The sequence below is a fragment of the Motacilla alba genome, chromosome 28, assembly GCF_015832195.1.
Source record: "Motacilla alba alba isolate MOTALB_02 chromosome 28, Motacilla_alba_V1.0_pri, whole genome shotgun sequence".
NCBI classification, from domain to species: domain Eukaryota; kingdom Metazoa; phylum Chordata; class Aves; order Passeriformes; family Motacillidae; genus Motacilla; species Motacilla alba.
This window is the reverse complement of record NC_052043.1, coordinates 767,784-786,825: the sequence shown is the minus strand read 5'-3', so window position 1 is coordinate 786,825 and position 19,042 is coordinate 767,784. Positions and strand designations below refer to the sequence as shown.

At 60.2% G+C, this 19,042-nt stretch overlaps 1 protein-coding gene across 1 annotated transcript in view; it reads right to left on the bottom strand.

The window, feature by feature from the left end:
- The window catches only part of FBN3 (fibrillin 3), a 75,532-nt gene that overhangs the window by 11,011 nt on the left and 45,479 nt on the right, over positions 1-19,042 (bottom strand). The window contains exons 20-52 of the mRNA XM_038163549.1: positions 18,706-18,825; positions 18,141-18,278; positions 17,835-17,885; positions 17,402-17,527; positions 16,077-16,304; positions 15,064-15,189; positions 14,508-14,636; positions 12,875-13,000; positions 12,335-12,460; positions 11,877-11,999; positions 11,518-11,643; positions 11,289-11,414; positions 10,800-10,922; positions 10,038-10,160; positions 8,907-9,032; positions 8,398-8,520; positions 7,913-8,035; positions 7,156-7,317; positions 6,694-6,762; positions 6,321-6,446; positions 5,908-6,033; positions 5,457-5,606; positions 4,969-5,040; positions 4,160-4,285; positions 3,804-3,929; positions 2,943-3,068; positions 2,348-2,464; positions 2,118-2,246; positions 1,629-1,748; positions 1,248-1,373; positions 1,017-1,169; positions 496-561; positions 111-236 (exon numbers count right to left, since the gene is read on the bottom strand). Of these exons, the coding sequence (XP_038019477.1) occupies positions 111-236; positions 496-561; positions 1,017-1,169; positions 1,248-1,373; positions 1,629-1,748; positions 2,118-2,246; positions 2,348-2,464; positions 2,943-3,068; positions 3,804-3,929; positions 4,160-4,285; positions 4,969-5,040; positions 5,457-5,606; positions 5,908-6,033; positions 6,321-6,446; positions 6,694-6,762; positions 7,156-7,317; positions 7,913-8,035; positions 8,398-8,520; positions 8,907-9,032; positions 10,038-10,160; positions 10,800-10,922; positions 11,289-11,414; positions 11,518-11,643; positions 11,877-11,999; positions 12,335-12,460; positions 12,875-13,000; positions 14,508-14,636; positions 15,064-15,189; positions 16,077-16,304; positions 17,402-17,527; positions 17,835-17,885; positions 18,141-18,278; positions 18,706-18,825 (4,083 nt within the window). The remainder of the gene's footprint in view (positions 1-110; positions 237-495; positions 562-1,016; positions 1,170-1,247; positions 1,374-1,628; positions 1,749-2,117; positions 2,247-2,347; positions 2,465-2,942; positions 3,069-3,803; positions 3,930-4,159; positions 4,286-4,968; positions 5,041-5,456; positions 5,607-5,907; positions 6,034-6,320; positions 6,447-6,693; positions 6,763-7,155; positions 7,318-7,912; positions 8,036-8,397; positions 8,521-8,906; positions 9,033-10,037; positions 10,161-10,799; positions 10,923-11,288; positions 11,415-11,517; positions 11,644-11,876; positions 12,000-12,334; positions 12,461-12,874; positions 13,001-14,507; positions 14,637-15,063; positions 15,190-16,076; positions 16,305-17,401; positions 17,528-17,834; positions 17,886-18,140; positions 18,279-18,705; positions 18,826-19,042) is intronic.

Genomic DNA, 19,042 nt, shown 5'->3' with positions numbered 1-19,042 from the left:
GGAGCAGCGATTCCCTCCCTGCACGTGCACACGGTGATCCATCCCCTCCGGAGTGAGGGGGATGGAGCAGGAGGGAGCAGGGCACCCCCCAGACCCCCCCAGGGGCTCACCCACGCAGTTGACCCCGGTGTAGTCCAGGTTGTAGCCGAAGGGGCACTCGCAGCGGAAGGAGCCGTCGGTGTTGATGCAGGCGCCGTTGATGCACACGCCCAGGTTCTCCGAGCACTCGTTCACGTCTGGAAGTGGAAAATGCAGCTGCACGCGGCCACAGACAGCCCCGTCCCCTCAGCACGGCCAGGGACGCTCAGGGCATCCCGGGAGTGTCAGGTGTTCCCTCTCCAGAGCTGAGGGATGAACCCCTGGAGAGCAGTTTGGGGGTGCCCAGTCCCGCGTGCCCCCAGGATCCCACCCTGCTCTCCAGCAGCCCAGGCACGGTGGATTCCAGGCAACAACCCCCCAGCCCAAACTTCTGCTCGTCCCTCCAGGCAGCCTCACCTTCCCGGGTGTCACCCGGGCCTGGGATGGCCCCGTGGCCATAGGGACACAGCTCCTGGAAGGCAACTGGAAGAGAGCAGGGAAGTGGGAATGAAAGGAGGAAGAAAAGTGGGATGTGCTGACGGGATCGTGCTCCCAGCAGCTGAAACGGGCTTTGAAGGATTCTGGAAGTAGTGCGGGGACACACCCAGCACTGATCCCATGGGGACACACCCATCCCTCCATGGGGACACACTCATCCCTCTCCCATGGGGACACAGCCAGCACTCATGGGGACACACTCATCTCTCCATGGGGACACACTCATCTCTCCATGGGGACACAGCCAGCACTCATGGGGACACACTCATCTCACCATGGGACACACCCATCTCTCCATGGGGACACACTCATCCCTCTCCCATGGGGACACACTCATCCCTCTCCCATGGGGTCACGGCCACCACTGCTCCCCCTGGGGACACTCCCACCTCTCCCCTGGTGACACCCCCACCCCTGTCCCCTCCCTGTCCCCTTCCTACCGTTGCCCTCCTGCGGGCACAGCTCGCAGGGGTCTCCCCAGCCCTCCCCGGGCATTTTGCTGCAGCAGCACCGAGCCTTGGTGGTGTTGAAGGCCTTGGGCACCGAGCACTTCCCGTTGTCGAAGCGAGTGAAGCAGAAGCTCTGCCGAGTGTCTGGGGGAGGACGGGGACGTGCCAAGGTCAGGGAGGTTCCCGGGAAACCCGCAGGAATTCCAGGAACTGGGCACTGACCGAAGCAGCGGCGGCCGTTGTCGGACAGCACGAAGCCCGGGGGACACACGCACTGGAAGCTGCCGGGGGTGTTGGTGCACGTCCCAAAGAGGCAGATGTTGGGCTCCTCTTCGCACTCGTTGATGTCTGGCAGCAGCAGGGACACAGCCAGGGCTCGTTAGAACGGGTGAGAGGGGTGGGCACCCCCCCTGCCCCACCCCACAGCCCTCCCGCAGGGAGGACGGGCACGGCACAGCCCAGAGCCTCCCGTGCCACCAGAGCTGGGCTTGCCCGGCTGCCAGCGGGGGTTTGGGGGTGCTGATGGCCCTGGGACCCTCGGGAAGGACAGGTCGGGGTGTGCAGGGGCTGTGAGGGGAATGGGGGGCGCAGGGCTGGCCTTACCAATGCAGTTGTCGTTCTGCACCTCGTAGCCAGGCGGGCAGATGCAGCGGAAGGAGCCCTCCAGGTTCTGGCAGGTGCCAGGGGAGCAGGTGCCGGGCAGGCTCACGCACTCGTTGATGTCTGCAGAGGGGAAAACAGCCAGGGCTGGGGTCTGGGCTCTGCTCCGAGCACCTGGGGGTGCACCAGGCCCTGCCTTGCCCCAAAGGTGACAGGGAACGGGGGAAATATTTCCAGGATGGTTCCCAGGGCATCCCTGGTAGGATTTTAGGACGTTCCTCCCGCTGCCAGCACACGGAGAGGACAGGCCTGGAGGGAGATGGAGGCAGCGAGGGGCCAGCCCAGCTCTCCGTGGGCATGCCAGTGAGCAGGCTTTGCTCCCAGGGAACTTGTGGGTGCTTCTGGAGAACGCCACTGCTGGGAGCAGCCTGGGGACCACATGGACAGCACCAGCCAGGCCAGAGGACCCTGCACACCAGAGTGGACACTCACCCACGCAGTTCTTGCCGTCGGGGGTGCGGTCGTAGCCCTCCTGGCACAGGCACTGGAAGGAGCCCACGCTGTTGATGCACTGCCCGTTCCTGCACACCTGCCCCACCAGCGACGAGCACTCGTCCACGTCTGCAGAGCCACAGCAGGAGCGTCAGGTGCCACCCGCAGCACGCACGGCCGCCCCCGGGCAGCAGGGCTGGCCCCCGTGTCCCCGGGGCTCGGGGACTCACCCATGCAGTCGTTGTTGTGGGTGAGCTCGAAGCCGGGGAAGCACAGGCAGTTGTAGGAGCCCACGGTGTTCTTGCAGGTCCCGTTGCCGCAGGGCTGCCGGTCACACTCGTCGATGTCTGCGGGGACAAGGGCACACCTGAGAGGCCAGGTGGCCGCAGGGCACAGGGACAGCCTGGCAGGACACTCGGCTGTCCTTGGCAGCACCCTGGAGTGTCAGGGACTTGTGTCCCCCCTGGGGTGGCACTGACCCGGGGAGTGACACTGACCCAGAGAGTGACACTGACCCAGGTGAGTGACACTGACCCGGGGGATGTGACACTGACCCAGGTGAGTGACACAACCCGGAGTGTGACGCTGACCTAGGGGGTGTGACAGTGACCCAGAATGGGTGACACTGACCTGCAGTGTGACACTGACCTGGGATGGGTGACACTGACCCAGGGGGGTGCCACTGACCCAAGGTGGGTGACAGTGACCCAGGATGGGTGACACTGAGTGGGGAATAACACTGACCCAGGGGGTGTGACACTGACCCAGGTGGGTGGCACTGACCCAGGATAGGGTGTGACACTGACTGGGGGATGTGACACTGACCCATGCACATGGTCTGCTCCCCGGTGGCCTTGAAGCCGTTGTGGCAGATGCAGACGTAGCTGCCCTCGGTGTCCACGCAGTCCCCGTGGCTGCACACGTTGGGGATCTCCTGGCACTCGTTGCGACCTGGAACGGAGCCGAGGGGGTGCAGGTGAGGGGCAGGGAGGGGACAGGTGGGGAGAGCAGAGCCCCGCCCACGGCTTTGGACAGGTGACTTGACAGACGACGAGATTTATGTGGGGTCATCCTCGAAGAAAGAGGGGTGGGATCAGGTGTGTGCTCAGGTGTGTTATAGGTGTGTGTCCCAGGTGTGTTATAGGTGTTTCTCAGGAGTGAGTGGCTCAGGTATGACCAGGTGTGTCCCAAGTGTGTTTCCCTGGTGTGCCCAGGTGTGCTCAGGTATGACTGAGTGTGGACCAGGTGTCTCCCAGGTGTGCCCCAGGTGTGCCCCAGGTGTGCCCATGTCTCAGGTGTGCCCAGGTGTGTCTCAGGTGTGTATCAGGTGTGTCTCAGGTGTGTTTCTCAGGTGTGAGTAGCTCAGGTATGACCAGCTGTGTCCCAGGTGTGTTTCCCAGCTGTGCCCAAGTGTGTCTCAGGTGTGTCTCAGGTGTGTTTCTCAGATGTGAGTAGCTCAAGTATGACCAGCTGTGTCCCAGGTGTGTTTCCCAGGTGTCCCAGGTGTGTCCCAGTGTTTCCCAGGTGTCCCAGGTGTGCCCAGGTGTGTTTCCCAGGTGTGCCCAGGTGTGTCCCCGTGTTTCCCAGGTGTCCCAGGCGTGTCCCAGGTGTGTTTCCCAGGCGTGCCCAGGTGTGCCCAGGTGTGTCCCAGGCGTGTCCCAGGCGTGTCCCAGGTGTGTCCCTTACCCACGCAGGCGCCGCCCGGGGACAGGCGGTAGCCGGTGGCGCACTCGCAGCGGAAGCTGCCCGGGATGTTGACGCACTCGGCGTGCCGCTGGCACAGCGTCTCCCCGCTGCTGCACTCGTCGATGTCTGCGGGGACAGGGGGACACCGGGATGGCACCGGGATAGCCCCGGGAATGCCGGGATCAATCCGAGGGGATCCCAGGAATGGCTGAGGCGGGGCTGGGATCGCTGCTCCCGGCGGGAACAGCTCGGGGATCAGGGAGTGCAGCTCCCGGGGCTGTGCAGGACACCCCAGAATCCCCCCGGTGGAGCTGCCGCGGGGCGGGAGGAGCCGGCATTCCCGCGGGAGGCGGTACCTTCGCAGATGAGCAGGATGTTGTTGTAGCTGAAGCCGATGGGGCACTCGCAGCGGAAGCTCCCGATCTGGTTGATGCAGACGCCGTTGGTGCAGATGGCTGGGATCTCGCTGCACTCATCGATATCTGCATCAGTGCAACATCAGCATCCCAGCCCGGCATCCCGGGAATGCTCCTCAGCACCAGCATCCCAGCCCGGCATCCCGGGAATGCTCCTCAGCACCAGCATCCCAACCCTGCATCCCGGGAATGCTCCTCAGCACCAGCATCCCAGCCCGGCATCCCGGGAATGCTCCTCAGCACCAGCATCCCACCAATGCTGGGAGGTGCTGGGGGAACGCTGCCCGTTCCCCTCAGTGGGAGAAGGCCAGCAGGAAAGCAGCCCTTGGGAGGTGCAGAACGAGCCCTGCAGGTCACGCCAGCCCCGGGCTGCTCCATGGGGCTTTGGGAATGCAGCAGAGCCACACAAGTTTTAGGAGCATGGCACTGCTGACACATTTTGGGGAGGCTCCACCCACGGCACCTGCTTGCTCTGAGCGTGTCCCTGCAGCAACAGCTCAGCTCTGGGGCCAGGCTGGAAATGGGGAGCCCAGGGGGTCACTGGAATATTGGGATGGCTCTGGGGTCCCACCAGCAACTCCCTCTGTTGCATTTCCTTCCCAGGAAGAGATGAACTCATCTCCCACCTCTTCAGTCCCTGGCACTGCCAAGCCTCTTCTCCTCACCCCAGCCTTTAATTCCCTAAGAAAGAGGCTCCCATGGGATGGCAGGAGCAGCCCTGGCCCCGTGGGGATGCAGGATTTACTCACCAATGGGCTTCCCTGTGTGGATGTCAATGATGAATCCGGGGGCTTGGTTCCCACACAGGATCTGGTACTCGGCTGGAAAGGGAACGCCGAGGTCAAGGCTGCGCCCGGGGAGGGCCAAGGGTGCTGGAATTGGGGTCTGAGAGGCACCAGGGGCTCCCCACTGTGCTTCGAGTCACCTCCAGAGCCTCTCCTTTCTCCCCATTTATTTTATTGGTGTCCATGCCCCAGGCTTCACGGGAAAATAGGAAAATTGATGGGACAGGGACCCTGTGGGGGCACTTAGGGCTGGCAGGGGTGGGACAGGGACCCTGTGGGGGCACTTAGGGCTGGCAGGGGTGGGACAGGGACCCTGTGGGGGCACTTAGGGCTGGCAGGGGTGGGACAGGGACCCTGTGGGGGCACTTAGGGCTGGCAGGGGTGGGACAGGGACCCTGTGGGGGCACTTAGGGCTGGCAGGGGTGGGACAGGGACCCTGTGGGGGCACTTACGGCTGGCAGGGGTGGGACAGGGCTCGCAGGGTTTGTTCCAGGCCTTGCCGATGTTGTAGGAGCAGCAGCACATCTTCTTGGTCATGTTGAAGGACAGCTCGTTCTCGCAGGTGTCGTTGTAGTTGCGGTAGCAAACGCTCTTCCTCATGTCTGCAAAGGCAGTGCCGGGCTCAGGACAGGGAATGGCAGCCAGGGAATGGCACTGCCAGCCCCGGGAATGGCACTGCCAGCCCCAGGAAGGGGAGGAAAGAGCTCCAAAAGGAGCCCAAGCCATCACCTGGGGCAGAGCACTGAGTGCCACATCCAGCTCTGAATTCCAGCCCCTGTTTCCAGCACTTCTGCTCCATCCCCTTGGCACAGCCCCCTCCGGGATGGCAGTGCCAGCCCCCTCCCCAGAGATCTGGACCCTTCCCCACGGGTTTGAGCCCTGCCCATGGACCCAGAGCCGTACCCATGCAGTTGTTTCCCCCGTTGACCTGCATGTACTCGGGGGGGCACACGCAGGTGTAGTTGCCCAGGGTGTTGTAGCAGGTGCCAGGGCCACAGATCCCGATGTGGGCAGAGCACTCATCAATATCTGTGGGAGAAAGGAGCCAGAGCACTGGGCATGGGTGGAGAAGGGCACCAGGTGGGGTGTGGGCGAGCTTGGCACGAGGGATGGGTGGGTTTGGCGCGGGGACCAGGCTGGGGACAGGTTTGTGACGAGGGAATCTGGAAAGGAAAGGGGAAGGGATGCTCCCAACCATTCCTGGGGCAGCTGGCACACACGGGCATCACCTTGGCACACGTACAGGGTGCCACCCCTGTGTCCCCAGCCCCTGGAGCAGGTGCCACCTCCCTGTCCCCAGCCCATGTCCCCGGTACCCTCGCAGATCCGGGTGTCCTCGTTGAGGTAGTAGCCCAGGGGACACTCGCACTGGAAGCTGCCGAAGGTGTTGACGCAGTTCCCGCCCTGGCACAGCCCTGGCAGCTCCTGGCACTCGTCAATGTCTGAGGAGGGACAGCAGGGGGACATTTTCACTGCCTGTGCCACCCCCCAGCTGCAGAGAGCTCGGCCCACCACGCCCAGCCCTGCTCTGCATGGTGGCCGGAGCACGGCCAAGGAGAGCCACACTTTGTGTCCATCACCTGGTGCTCCGCAGGCACCCAGTGCCATGGCACAGAGTGTCCCCACAGGGCTGGGGTCCCCCAGCAGCCCCGTCCCTCGGGAAGGGCCGTGGGAACAGGGAGAACTCACCCTCCAGGATGACAGTGATGGGGTTGGGCCGGAACCCTTCTCCCCCAGGGCACAAGGTCTTGTACTCGGCTGTGGAGAAAGGCAGGCAGGGGGGCTGAGGCTGGAGCAGGAGGGTGGGGAGGGCCAGGAGAAGCCTAGCAGGAACAGCCCTGGGGCCGTGGCCAGGGCTGGGATGGAGCAGCTCCATCCCCATCACCTGCCGAGCCATCCCACAGCCTGCCCTCCCTTCCAAGGGGGGATTCCACATTCCCTCCCCAGCCCCCTGCACTGGGAGTGAAGAACCCCAACCTGCGACCCCCAGACACAACAGCCTGGCCTCCCCCACCCCACTCCACCTCTGCCCTGCCCCGGATGGGGCAAATCCCAAACTCGGCACCTCCAGCCCGGGCTGAGGATCCACCAGGATCCTGCCCCTCTTCCCTCCGTCCCACCCGTGTCCATCCCAAGCTTCTCCCCACTCACTGGTGTTGGCTGGAGGGCAGAGCTCGCAGGGGTTGCCCCAGGCCCGGCCCAGGGAGCAGCAGCAGGAGGCTCGAGTGACCCCCACGCCGATCTCAGCGCTGCAGGAGATGCCCCCGTCCCCTCGGTCCTGCGTGTCCAGGAAGCAATTCCCAACCCGGGTATCTGCACGGACACAGGGCTGCTGAGCAGAGAAACCTCTCCTGGGAAGCTTGGGGGTGCGGGAGGAATGGAATCGTGGAATTGGGGAATGGTTTGGGATGGAGGGGACCTTAAAGGCGACCCCGTTCCACACCCTGCCATGGGCTGCAAAGGGGAATCTTCCAGGGATAAGGAAAAATTGGGGGTTCCTGGGGCCCTGTGCTGGGAGCTGTGTGGGATCATGGAACCCCAAATGGTTTGGGCTGTAGGGACCTGAAGGATCATCCTGGCCATGGGCAGGGACACCTTCCACTGTCCCAGGCTGCTCCAAGCCCCATCCAACCTGGCCTTGGGCACTGCCAGGGAATAAAACAGCTCCAGAGCCGCCCTGGAGCAACACGGCTGCAACAGGAGGGGCACCCACAGTGGTGACAGTGACACCAGGTGGGACACGCTCAGCAGGACGTGGGTTCTGCTGCTGCTGCTGCAGGGTTAAACCCCCGGGGGACAGCCAGGCAGGGCCAGCCAGGCAGGGACAGTCACAGCTGCGTCCAGTTCAGCCACACGGGACCACCAAGAAGGAGCCCCGGGGTGGGTGTGGGTGGGAGGTCCCACTCACCCACACAGCCCACCCCAGTGGGGTTCAGCTCGAAGTCCTGGGGGCAGTTGCACAGGTAGCTGCCAGGGGTGTTGACGCAGAGCCCGTTGATGCAGTTCACAGGGTCTGCACACTCGTTGATGTCTGAAAGGATGGACAGATGGACACTGGAGGTCAAGGTGAGCACTGCCAGGAGAGCCCAGCCTGAGCTCTGTGCCCAGGGGTATCCCCACCCCATGGACAGATGGACACTGGAGGTCAAGGTGAGCACTGCCAGGAGAGCCCAGCCCAGCCTGAGCTCTGTGCCCAGGGGTATCCCCACCCCGCGGTCCCTTTCCAGAACACCCCTGTGCCACCCCCATCCCCTGCCCAGAGGAGGAGCAGAGCCACACCCAGCTGTTCCTCCTGGCCACCCCAGCAGCACAGACACCACAGGACCATGGATTGCTTCAGGCTGCCGCGGATGGGGCCAGCAGAGCCCAGGGCAGGCAGCCAGGAGCCCTGACCTGTGCAGTTGCCCCCACTCCTGTCCAGCTCGTATCCGTCGTCGCAGGCACAGCGGAACATCCCGGGCAGGTTCTGGCAGGTGCCAAAGACACAGATGTTCTGGAAGGTGCATTCATCAATGTCTGCAAAACAGGGACAGCTGGGGACAGGCTGTGGCAGGGTGAGGGCCAGGACAGGCTGCTCCTGCTCCCACACCTCCTGCCCAGCTGTGACCAACCCACGCCAGGACGGTCCTGGTGCCATTAGAGACAATCTCCTGAGGGAGCTGGGCCACGCCACCCTCTCCCACTCGTCCCCCTCACCCCTGCTCTTCTGGTTTTCCATTTTGCAGGAATCCAGGCTCAGCCCAACCTCTCTGAAGGCTGGGGACCGACCAACCACTGCCAGCGGCAGAGGTGGCACCTCGGGAGCCTGGCACCAGCAGGCGTGGGGTCTGGCTCTGCACTGGATCAGAGGTGCCAGCAGAGGACAGAGGGGACCAGGATGGGGCCAGAGCCCGGGCACTCACCCTGGCAGGCCCTGCTGTCCTCGGTGGGGTTGAAGCCCATCTCGCACTCGCAGCGGTACCCGCCGGGGGCGTTGAGGCACTGCCCGTTCTCACACAGGTTCACGTTGTCTGCACACTCATCCACGTCTGCAGGGGGGGGACACAGGGCTGGGGGCTGCCCTCAGCCAGCCCAGGGCACCCCAGGAGTGTGCCCACCCGCTGCTGGGAGGCTGCAGTTCCTGTCGTGGCCCTGAGCCTCCCCAGACACCTGCAAGGAGGTGCTGGATCCCCGCTGGAGGTGCCTGTGGCACAGCCCAGGCTTGCCCTGTGCTTGGGGGAACCCCAGCCAAGGCAGCACCCAGCAAGGCTGGGGGCTCAGGGGGCTGTCCTGGATTGGAAGATAACATGTGTATTCTATTTCATCTGTCAGATGTGGGGCAGGTATCTTCTGTTCACTGGGCACTTGATCTCTTCCACAACCAATCCTCCCTCCGGGAGATATCTTCTGTTCATGGGCCATTAATTATTAATTATCTTCTGTTAATGGGCCAGTGAGTGCCCCTGCATGGCTGATAAAATTCCATCATCCCATGGGGAGATGCTCCACCCAGGGGAGGAGCCAAGCATTCCTACCTGGATACAATCTGAGCTTTGGGAACAGCACAGCAGCCTTTGCCACTGCATTCCCAGGGGAGCAGCTTTCTCCTGCCCCACATTCCCAGAGGAATTCCAGGCCCATCTCCAGCAGCCCTGGAGCTGCAGAGGAAAACTCCACCCTTGTCCAGGATCCCTGCTCCAGCAGAACCACAGCTGGCCCTGCAGGAGGGCTGAGCCACCATGGAATGGCACTGCTGCCACCACCCTGACCCACAGGGGATCAGCTCCTGCTCTGACTCTGCCAGCAGGGATTTCTTTTTACATTTGTATTTTTAGTTTTCCTAGTAAAGAACTGCTATTCCTATTCCCACACCTTTCCCTGAGAGCCCCTTGATTTCAAAATCACACCAGTTCAGAGGGAGGGGGTTCACATTTTCCATTTCAGGGGAGGCTCCTGCCTTCCTGCCTTCCTAAGCAGCCACCTGTCTGTCCAAGCCAGGGCAGGGGCTGGTCCTGTCCCTGTCCCTGTCCCTGTCCTGCCAGCCCCGGGCTCACCTGAGCAGGAGAAGCCGTCGCCGTTGAAGCCGTCGCGGCAGGCGCAGCGGTAGGAGCCGGGCGTGTTCACACAGTTGGCGTTCAGGTTGCACTTGTGCTCCTCAGTTGCACACTCATCCAGGTCTGGGCATGGATAACAGCCTGTCAGTGCTTGGCCTGGCTAACCTGGAATGGCCTTGGCCTCCTGGATGAGCTGGACTCACTTATGGAAGCACAGAGTGCTTTGGGTAGGAAGGACATTAAGGATCGTCCAGTTCCACCCCCAGGGACACCTTCCAGTAGCCCAGGTTGCTCTAAGCCCTGTCCAGCCTGGCATTTTCGTGGCTTTGCCCTGAGCCTGAGCAGCTCCAGGGGCACACAAATGGCCCAGGGTCACTTGGAGGCTTCAACACATCCCTGAGAGCCTCTGTGGCCATCGCCAGGACACTGCCCAGCCACTGCCCATGCCACCAACTACCACACCTGCATGGCTTTAAATCCCTCCAGGGATGGTGGCTGTGCCAGGGCTGGACATTTCCATGAAGACATTTCCCAATACCCAACCTAAATCTCCCCTGGCACAGCCTGAGGCCGTTCCCTCTTGTCCTGTTGTCGCCTGGAAGCAGAGCTTGACCCCCCCAGCCATCCCCTCCTGTCAGGGAGCTGTGCAGAGCCAGGAGGTCCCTTCTGAGCCTCCTTTTCTCCAGGCTGAAGCCCTCCATCTCAGCCCAGGTGCCTGCAGAGCACCTGGAGAGGGCTCCCCTGCCCTGGGTGAGGACTCACCGTTGCACTTGAGCCCGTCCCCGAGCCAGCCCGAGCGACACTTGCACTTGAAGCTGCCGGGGACGTTGATGCAGGACGCGTGCATGTCACAGTTGTGGGCCCCAATCTCACACTCATCGATGTCTGCGGAGGAAGGACACCAGGGCTGGCACAGCTCAGCTCTCCCAGCACAGCAGGGCTCAGCCTGGGCTGATCCCGCTCTGAGGTTTGGGCTCCCAGAGCTCCCAGGGCTTTGGGGGAGAGGCTGCCTGGGGTTGGGCCCTGGAGCTGAGGAGCTCAGCCCTGGCAAACGGGCAGGAGGAAGGGGAAGCTCCTGGCTTGGCCATCACCTGGGAGCAGGTGAGTCCTGGCCCTCAGCGCCTGCCCTGCACATCCCACAGCGTCCCCCACACAGCACCCTGGGGTGGGGCTCTCTCCAGGGCAGCTCTGGGAGGGGTTTCCTGTTTTTTCTCACTGGCAGCCCCAGCTCCAGGTGTGCCGAGCTCCCACCTGTGCACCCCGTGGTTCCCTTCTTGACGAAGTAGCCCAGCTGGCAGTGGCAGATGAAGGAGCCCTTGGTGTTCTCACACTCGCCGTGCAGGCAGATGTTGGGGTTGAGGTCGCACTCGTTCACATCTGCAGGACAAAACCACCCGTGGGACACCCCGAGGACCTCGGCGTGGCTCTGGGGACAAGGGGACAGAGCTGGGACACGCCCAGGGCACAGCCAGGGCCTCACCAATGCAGGTCTTCATGTCCAGGGATGCCATGAAGCCGTCGAAGCAGAGGCAGCGGTACTCGCCGGGGATGTTGGTGCACTGCCCCCCGTCACAGATCTCGGGGTTATCCTCACACTCATCAATATCTGCAGAGAGAACCATGCCAGGGTGAACACAGTGAATGCTGCACCACGAGGGGGAAGGAGGAAATCCCGAATTGTGAGCGGCTGGATGTGGCAGTGCAAAGCAAAATCATCCAGCCAGGAAAATCCTTTCTCCGGAAGGGACTTAAAAATAAGACTCCCTCCTCCTGGAGCCAACTGTGGGGGACACAGAGGTCCCTGGGGCAGCACCTGCAAGAGCCAAGGTGGCCACTGACCTGCACAGGACCTCTTGTCTGGCATCAGGGCGTAGCCTTCGCTGCAGCTGCACTCGTAGCTGCCCTCGGAGTTGGAGCAGTGGGTGTCACAGCCCCCGTTGGTGATGGTGCACTCGTCGATGTCTGGGGACAACCACACAGCGCCCTGAGCTGGGAGGGACCCACAGGGATCCAGCCCAACCCTGGCCCTGCACAGATGAGGCCCCAGGCAGCAGTTTGGGTGGGAGAAGAGGACACAAATCTCCCCCAGCCACAAGAAAACACCTCATTCCTTCCGCCCAGCCCCTGGCAGTGCCCTCCCAGCCGGTGACAGTCCCTGTGCCAGCAGCACAGATTTGGCTGTCACTCATCCAGGACGTTCCCCGTTTGCTTTACCCTCTGAACACAACACACACGAGCCTGGGAGGGTTCTGGGCTCATGCCAAGGTGCTGGAAGGAGCCTTTGGAGGAGCACTCACCGACACAGCCCTGCCTGTCCGGCGTGGCCTGGAAGCCCGAGTCGCAGGAGCACTGGTAGGTGCCGATGACATTGACGCAGCGCCCGTTGCGACAGAGGTTGTCACTGAGGGAGCACTCGTTGATGTCTGAGGGGACAAGCAAGAGCTCTTGGAGCAGCCAGCCCTGCTCAGGCCATCATCTGGTGCCCACCCCTGGCTGTCCAAACTGGATTTGTCCCACTGCTCAAAGGGAGCAGCAAAATGAACATCATCAATGCAACAGAACGCTGGGAATGAGCTTGGTCTGGATGAGCCCTTGGTCTTGGAATGAGCTCTTCTTGGATGAGCTGGACCTACTTCTCATGGAAGCACAGAAGGCTTTGTGTGGGAGAGACCTTAAGGATCATCCATGGGCAGGGACACGGGCAGGGACACCTTCCCCCAGCCCAGGCTGCTCCGAGCCCTTGGCCACCTCCAGGGATGGGATGTACGGGATGGGAAGGAGATACCCACAGCCCTGCAGGAGCTCTCCCTGCGGGGTTTCCCTGCTGAGCCCCTCACCAATGCAGGTGTTGCCCTCGGCTGTCAGCTCGTGCCCGGGGGGGCAGATGCACTCGAAGCTGCCGTCGGTGTTCATGCAGATCCCGCCCCGGCACAGCAGCGGGTCCCGCTCGCACTCGTTGATGTCTGCACGGGAAAAGGGGATTGGTCCCTTCCAGAGGCTTCTCCACTGGGGGAGCATTCCAGAACGGGGAATATCACAGGGCTAAAAGGGCAGGGAGTGCAGGGCTGGGATCCCAAAACAGGGAATATCACGGGGTTAACAGGGCAGGGATCCCAGAACAGGGAATATCACAGGGTTAACAGGGCAGGGATCCCAGAACAGGGAATATCACAGGGCTAACAGGGCAGGGAAAGCTGGGCTTGGCTCCAGTGGTCTCATGGTAGGAGTCTGAATGTTGGGAAATCCCAGATTGTGCCTCGACCTCAGCAGAACCCAAGAGCCCCTCAGCGACAGCAGAGAAAGGGACTGAGGTTGGATATATTTTTAAAAACTCATTTGCCTCTCAGGTTTATTTTCCTGACTCCAGCATTGAAGTTAAGAACGGGTTAATTTCCCTGACTTGGCTAAAACACTGATGAGATTTTCAGGTAAAGAGGGCTGGGATACACCTGAAATTGGGGGTGACAGGTCCCTACCAAACACCCCCAGGTCAGTGGGAGCCTGTTCTGGTGAATCCCAGGCTGCATTTTCACTGCTGGTGCTGTCCCCTGCCCCAGGCTGGAAAGAATTCCTCCCTCAGGAGGCTGAAGCCAAATTATTTTGCCAAGCACAGGTGGGAAGAAGTTAATCCTTGACCACAGGCAATGACAAAATGTCACCACCCCCTTTGGGGTGAGATGACTCAGCTCCCTGTCACGCAGAAAAAAAGGATGAAGTGGAATTGGACAAGTAAGAGGGAGCATTACATGTCAAAAGAGAACAATGAAATTTATATTCTTCTATAAAGATTAAAAATTCGACTGCTGCAAGAAGGCAGCAGGTCAAGGGTGAGGACTGTGACATTCCCAGGGTCCCAGAAATGGAGCAGAAGGAGGAGGATGATCAGTGGGAGCTGTGGAAACCCACGCCACAAATTGCAGGGAAAAGACAAAGCCCCTGCCAGGGGCAGTGATTTATTTTAAAGAGCACAGAGAATAAAACATGAGAAATAAATAAATGGTGTTGAATCATGGCTTGAAGTGGTTTGAAAGCCCAAGCCAAAGCAGAATATTAAGAGCAGGTCAGTGAGACAAGTGAGTCTGGCTGGACAGGGGACAGGAACGTGGAATGCCAGGAATTAGAGGACAGCAGGAGTCTGGCTGAGCTGTTGGAGACAAACTGAGGTACTGAGGTCACTGATGGGATTTTTTAAGCTCCAAACAAGAATTATTCAATTGAAAACAGATGAGACTCTGACAGAATGAAAACAAGCCTTGGGCAGACGGGAGGAGCTGTAAGGAACTGTGTGAGGATAGAGGGAGGTTAAAAGGGCAGGTGAAGGGAGCCCCTATAACTGACAGGGTGGAAGGGGGCACAGGGTGCCCCAGAGCTCCTCATGGAGCGGAGTTTGGGGAGCTGGGCAGCTCTGGCTGTGCCCTGCGCTGTCCCAGGAGGGTCAGGAGGTGCCCTCAGGGGCTCAGCCTTGCTCACCCATGCAGTTCTTCATCATCATGAAGCCGCTCTCGTAGCCCTCGAAGCACTCGCACTCGAAGCTGCCCGGGGTGTTCACGCAGGAGCCGTGGCCACACAGGTCGGGGGAGATGCGGCACTCGTCGATGTCTGGGGACAAGGACAGGCTTTGGGGCAGGACAGGCCACCAGCAGGGCCAGAGCCAGCGCTGGGCTGCCTGCAGGCACACCAGGGACCAGCAGGCAAAGGGATTCCCCGTCCCTGGAGAGGCTGCAGTTCCGCTGCTCCCTGGGGCGGGGCCGAGCCTTCGCCCCACAGGCAGGAGGAGCCTTGTGGAATCATGGAATTGCAGGATGGTTTGGGGTGGAGGGACCTTCAATCCCACCCGGTGCCACCCCTGCCACGGTGACACCTTCCACCATCCCAGGCTGCTCCAAACCCCGTCCTCCCTGGCCTTGACGCTCCTGCTCGTGGTCCTGCCCTCGGCTCCTCCCCGTGGCAGGGACTCCTCTGGCCATCCCCATCCCGCTGAGCCCCCCAAAAGCAGCAACAACAGCCCAGGGTGGGGGTCCCTCACCTGTGCAGTTCCTCTCCTCAGCATCCAGAGCAAAGCCGTTGCCGCAGATGCACCGGAAGCTGCCGATGGTGTTCCTGCAGGTGCCGTGGGTGCAGAGCCCGGAGAACACCTTGCACTCGTTCACATCTGAGGGACATCCAGCCAGGGGGGTGTTATTAAGACATTTTTATTAAAATCTTTTGCTAGGATTTTCTTCTCCTGAGAAGCTGAGCAGCCTCAGGAAAGAAATGTAAACAAGAACTACTTGCTGCTGTGGAATGCAACAGGTGCATCGTTGACTGGTTCATATTAAGTGCTTCTACTTAATAACCAATCAAGGATCTGGCTGGCTCAGACTTTCTGGCCAGTCACGAGTCTTTGTTATCATTCCATTCTATCTTTATTTAGCTTTCTGGTAATTCCTTTCTCTCTATTCTTTTAGCATAGTTTTAATTCAGCATTTTTAATATCATATATATGATAATAGAATAAATCAGCCTTCTAAAAAATGAAGTCAAAATTCTCATCTCTTCCCTCATCCTGGCTGCCCTGCAAAAACCACAGGGGGGCTCTCCATGAACCCCCGATGTGGCATTGCCGGGCACGCAGGACGAGGGAGGAGACGAGGAATCTTGACTCCACGTCTCAGAAGGCTGGTTTATTCTGTTCTGATATATATGATATTAAAAATGCTGAACTAAAACTATACTAAAAGAACAGAGAGAAAGGAATCACCAGGAGGCGAGACAGGAATAGAATGGAATGAGTAACAAAGTCTTGTGACTCCCAGAGAGTCTGAGCCAGCTGCATCCTTGATTGGTTATTAATTAGAAACACTTAACATGGATTAATCACCGATGCTCCTGCTGCATCCACAGCAGCAGAGAGTTATTGTTTACATTTGTTCCTGAGGCCCTCTCAGCTTCTCAGGAGAAAATCCTAAGGAAAGGATTTTCATAGAATATCATGGCTACACCCCTCAGGTGCAGCCGAGAACCCCCCCAGCTCCAGCCCCAGCCCCGACCGCCCCTCACCTTTGTAGAAGGGCCGTCCCGAGAGCACGTCGCCGCGGTTGGCGAAGCCGGGCCCGCGGGGACACAGCGCCTTGTACTCGGCGGAGCCGGCGCGGGGACACTCCTCGCAGTCGGAGCCCCAGGCCGAGCCCACGGAGCAGCAGCACATGTCCATGCGGAACTTGCCGGGCAGCGGCTCCGTGCACTCGTCCTCGTCCCAGCGCATGTAGCACTGCTCCACGCGCACGTCTGGGGACAGAGCACGCACACACACACACACACACACACACACACACACACAGAGAGAGATTTGCTGCTTGTCACTCTGATTTTTTAAGTTTTTCCAAGCCTTCTGATGTTTATATTCTTGTAACGAGCTCTCTCACGCGCTTTATGTGAATAAATTGTTTGGCGTTCTTTCATGGAGGAGGAGAAATGTGATGGACTGCTGGTTTGTGCAGCGGCGTTGGAGAGGTGGCACGGTCACCCTCCAACCCACTGGCACCTTTGGAAATCTATAAATGTTGGAGTCAGGAATTAAAAATTCTCTTCTTACCCTTGAGAGAGCTATGTGTGCGCATCATGTTATTTCGTGTCCTGTAGTGACACACAGGCTGGGGGTGGCTTTGGCCAGGGGGTGTTGTGGGTGCCATTTGGGCAGGGAGACAGAAACAGCAATGGTTTCTCACCATTGTGGGCTTGTGAGAATTTTTAGGGAGTTGTAAGAACGCGATAACTCGTTTTAAGGTGTTTTTCCACTTGTTTTCCTGTTCTTCAATGACGGTGCGTGAGAATGATGTTTTTTGTTAACTAGCCAATCAAGTGGAATGCGTTGTATCAGCCTATAAAAACCCAAGGTTCTTTTGTAATAAACCCTTCTTTTCTCCTCTCGCATTTGGGTCGTTGGTCTGTTCTTGTGCCACTCTTGGTGACAGGGTGACAGGGTGTTCTCCAACACGTGGGTGGGAAAAGCTTTTTGGGGAGGGATTCCATAGGATGGACTGCTGGCAGCAGGGCCAGAGGATGGACCTTCACAGAGCCCCCGAATTTAGGTTGGAAAAGACCTCTGAGCAGCCCCTACAAAGGGCAGGAGGGTGGCACTGGGTGCCCAGAGGGTTTTTTTAGGGCTGCTGGGCCATGTCCTTAACCCCTGAGGTTATTTGGCCACTCCTGCAGCCCACCCAAGAAGGACGATGGTGTCACAGGCTGGATTTGGGGACACAAAACTCTGGTTCAGCTGGGAGGTTTTTTTTTGGGGTCTTTCAGGTATGACTGAATTCCCAAGAATTCCTGCTGGGGAGGGAGCAACTGGGAGGGCAGGATTTGAGTGGAGGAGGTGTCCTTACCCACACAGGTCCTGGCAGTGCCATCCAGGGTCAGCCCCTCGGGGCACTCGCAGCGGAAGGAGCCGGCCGAGTTGACGCAGCGCCCGTTGGGGCACACGCCCGGGAACACCTCGCACTCGTTCACATCTGCGGGGTGGGACAAGGTGAGGGGTGGGGAGGGATGGGGACACGGCCAGGGGGGCCTCAAGGGGTTCCTGGAGGGGCTGGGAGGAGCTGCCTACCGGGCTCCAAGTGGTAACTTACCCATGAAAACCGGGCACAAACGGAGCCAGGAGCTGGGCACAGACACACGGACAGACAGACACACACACAGACACACAGACACACAGACGAAGGGCCAGGGAGTGGAGATCCCCCCCCAAGACTCGGAGAGGCAGGAGAACAGTGATCACATTGCCAAGAAAAGCAGTTTTCCCTTCCTGCAGCACTTTACCTTCACAGGTGACCCCCTTCATGCGGGCGTAGCCCCGGGGACAGGCGGTGTCTGCAAGGGACAGGGATGTCAGCAAGGAAACCCTTCCAGCTTTCCCACAGAATCCCACAGGAATCATGGAATATCCAGAGCTGGGAGGGACCCACAGGATCATCCGGCCCAACTCCTGACCCTCCCACCAACCCCACCCTGTCCCTGAGAGCGTTGGCACTGCCCGAGCACCCTCTGAGGATTTTTTCCCCGTTCCTGATCTCCACCCCAACTCCAGCATTTCCTCAGGAATGCCCGAGCCTGGCAGAGCCTCACCGATCTCGCAGCGCTCGCAGGGGCTGCCCCAGGCTGCCCCCAGGGTGGCACAGCACTCGGATTTCAGCGTGGCCCCGTTGATGTTGACCTCGCAGCGCCCGTCCTGGATGTTGAGCCAGCAGGTGCCCTTCATGCTGTCTGCAGGGACACACCGGGGGCTCAGGGGCTGCTCCGTGCCCCCAGCCCGGGGGTGGGAGCCCTGAGAGGTGCTGTCCCTCCCCACTGCTCCTTGGAGTCACTGATCCCTTAGGATGTGGCTGTTCCCACAAACCGGGCTGGTCCCCAGAGCCTTAAAACCCTTCCAGTGCCACCCCTGCCATGGGGACACCTTCCCTGGTCCCAAGGTGCTCCAGCCTGGCCTGGGACACTGCCAGGGACCCAGGGGCAGCCACAGCTGCTCTGGGAAATCCATCCCAGGGCCCCAACACCCTCCCAGCCAGGAATTCCCCCCAGCATCCCATCCATCCCTGCCCTGTGGAATTCCCGTCCCCGTGCCAGGCCAGGGGACGGTGCAGGGTGACGCTGGCAGTGCCACCCGGGCCTGGCAGCAGCTGGCCCTGCTCACCCACGCAGATGGTGCCACTGGGGTCCAGCTTGCTGCCCGGGGAGCACTCGCAGGCGAAGGAGCCGGCGTTGTTCCGGCACAGCCCGTTCACACACGGGTTGGACGTGCACTCGTTGATGTCTGGGGACAAAGGGACAGAGGGACAAGAGGACAAAGGTCACTGGGGGGATTGACAGGGGCACAGCCCTGGGGGGGCACAAACTGGAGGAGGTGAGAGCACAGAGGGTGAAGAATTGCGGGTTTAAGTTGGTTTTTTACATTGTTTTAAATAGAAAAATAAAATCCAAAATGTGTTAAATCGATTAGCTATAAATATATAAAGTGTGCAATGTAGAAA